Source organism: Belonocnema kinseyi, chromosome 5 (genome assembly GCF_010883055.1).
Source record: "Belonocnema kinseyi isolate 2016_QV_RU_SX_M_011 chromosome 5, B_treatae_v1, whole genome shotgun sequence".
Taxonomy (NCBI): Eukaryota; Metazoa; Arthropoda; class Insecta; order Hymenoptera; family Cynipidae; genus Belonocnema; species Belonocnema kinseyi.
Window position 1 is genome coordinate 82,948,197 of NC_046661.1, and position 1,206 is coordinate 82,949,402.

The 1,206-nt window shown below is 43.0% G+C and overlaps 1 protein-coding gene across 1 annotated transcript in view; it reads right to left on the minus strand.

The window, feature by feature from the left end:
- Positions 1-897, minus strand: part of LOC117173746 — a 44,030-nt gene extending 43,133 nt beyond the window's left edge. Inside the window, exon 1 of the mRNA XM_033362386.1 lies at positions 39-897. Coding sequence (XP_033218277.1) covers positions 39-897 — 859 coding nt within the window. The remainder of the gene's footprint in view (positions 1-38) is intronic.
- Between the last annotated feature and the right edge of the window lie 309 nt (positions 898-1,206).

A 1,206-nucleotide genomic window follows, 5' to 3' on the forward strand; every position in this document is an offset into this window, starting at 1 on the left:
AGTTTTCACACTTACTACACGGATAATGCCGTCTTTACCTGGGGTAGTTTTTATCACGCGGCCTAACTTCCAGCGCATAGGAGGTTGATTGTCGTCGCGAATAGTGAGAATCGTACCAATTTGAATATCGGTAGTGGAACCCTTGTGCCACTTTTTACGCACGGTCAATTCATGGAGATATTCCTTGTGCCAGCGAGCCCAAAAGTGTTGCTTTATTTGTTGGACTTGCTGCCACGACGATAGTCTACCGGGCGATAGGTCCAATAAATTTTGCTCAGGCACGCTTGTTATTGAGTCACCTATCAAAAAGTGACCCGAAGTTAAAGTGGATAGATCATTAGGATCAGAGGATATAGGCGCCAATGGACGTGAATTCAGGATACCCTCTATCTCAGTAGCGACGGTCGTGAATTGTTCGTAAGTCAGTAATTTTTCTCCGATAACACGTACCAAGTGGCGTTTAAACGATTTAACTGCGGCTTCCCAGAGTCCGCCGAAATGTGGCGAACGCGGGGGGATAAAATGCCAATTGATTTCATCGTCTGCGAGAACGCGATAGATTTTGTCGTTATTTTCTTGTAAAAAATTTAATATTTCAGCGAGTTCACGTTGAGCGCCCTTGAAATTGGTAGCGTTATCGGAGTAAAGATTAGAACCTTTTCCGCGTCTCGCAAAAAATCGTTTTAAGCATGCTAAAAACGCTTCGGTTGTAAGATCGCTCACGATTTCGATATGCACAGCTTTAGTCGCGAAGCACACGAAAATGGCAGCGTAGATTTTTATCTTGTTTCGATTTTGATATTTTCTTTCCTTTATCGAGAAGGGACCGCAATAATCGATTCCGGTATGCAGAAAGGCTCTTTCGAAGACGATTCGGTTTTTGGGAAGCTCTCCCATTATGTAACTTGGGGTTAGAGGTTTTGCGCGGCGACAAATGACACATTTTTGAATTGTGTTTTTTACGGTAACTCTTCCGTCGATAATCCAGTATTCATTTCGAATTGCGTTTAATGTTCCCTGCGTACCAGCGTAGAATAATTTCATATGCTGTTCATGTATGATAAGACTCGTTACACGGTGATTTTTCGGTAAAAGAATTGGATACTTTTGCGTGTACGTTAAATCGGACTGTCTAAGTCTACCCCCTACTCTGAGAATGCCTTCCGAATCGAGAAAGGGAGCGAGATGAGTTAACCTTTCGTTCAA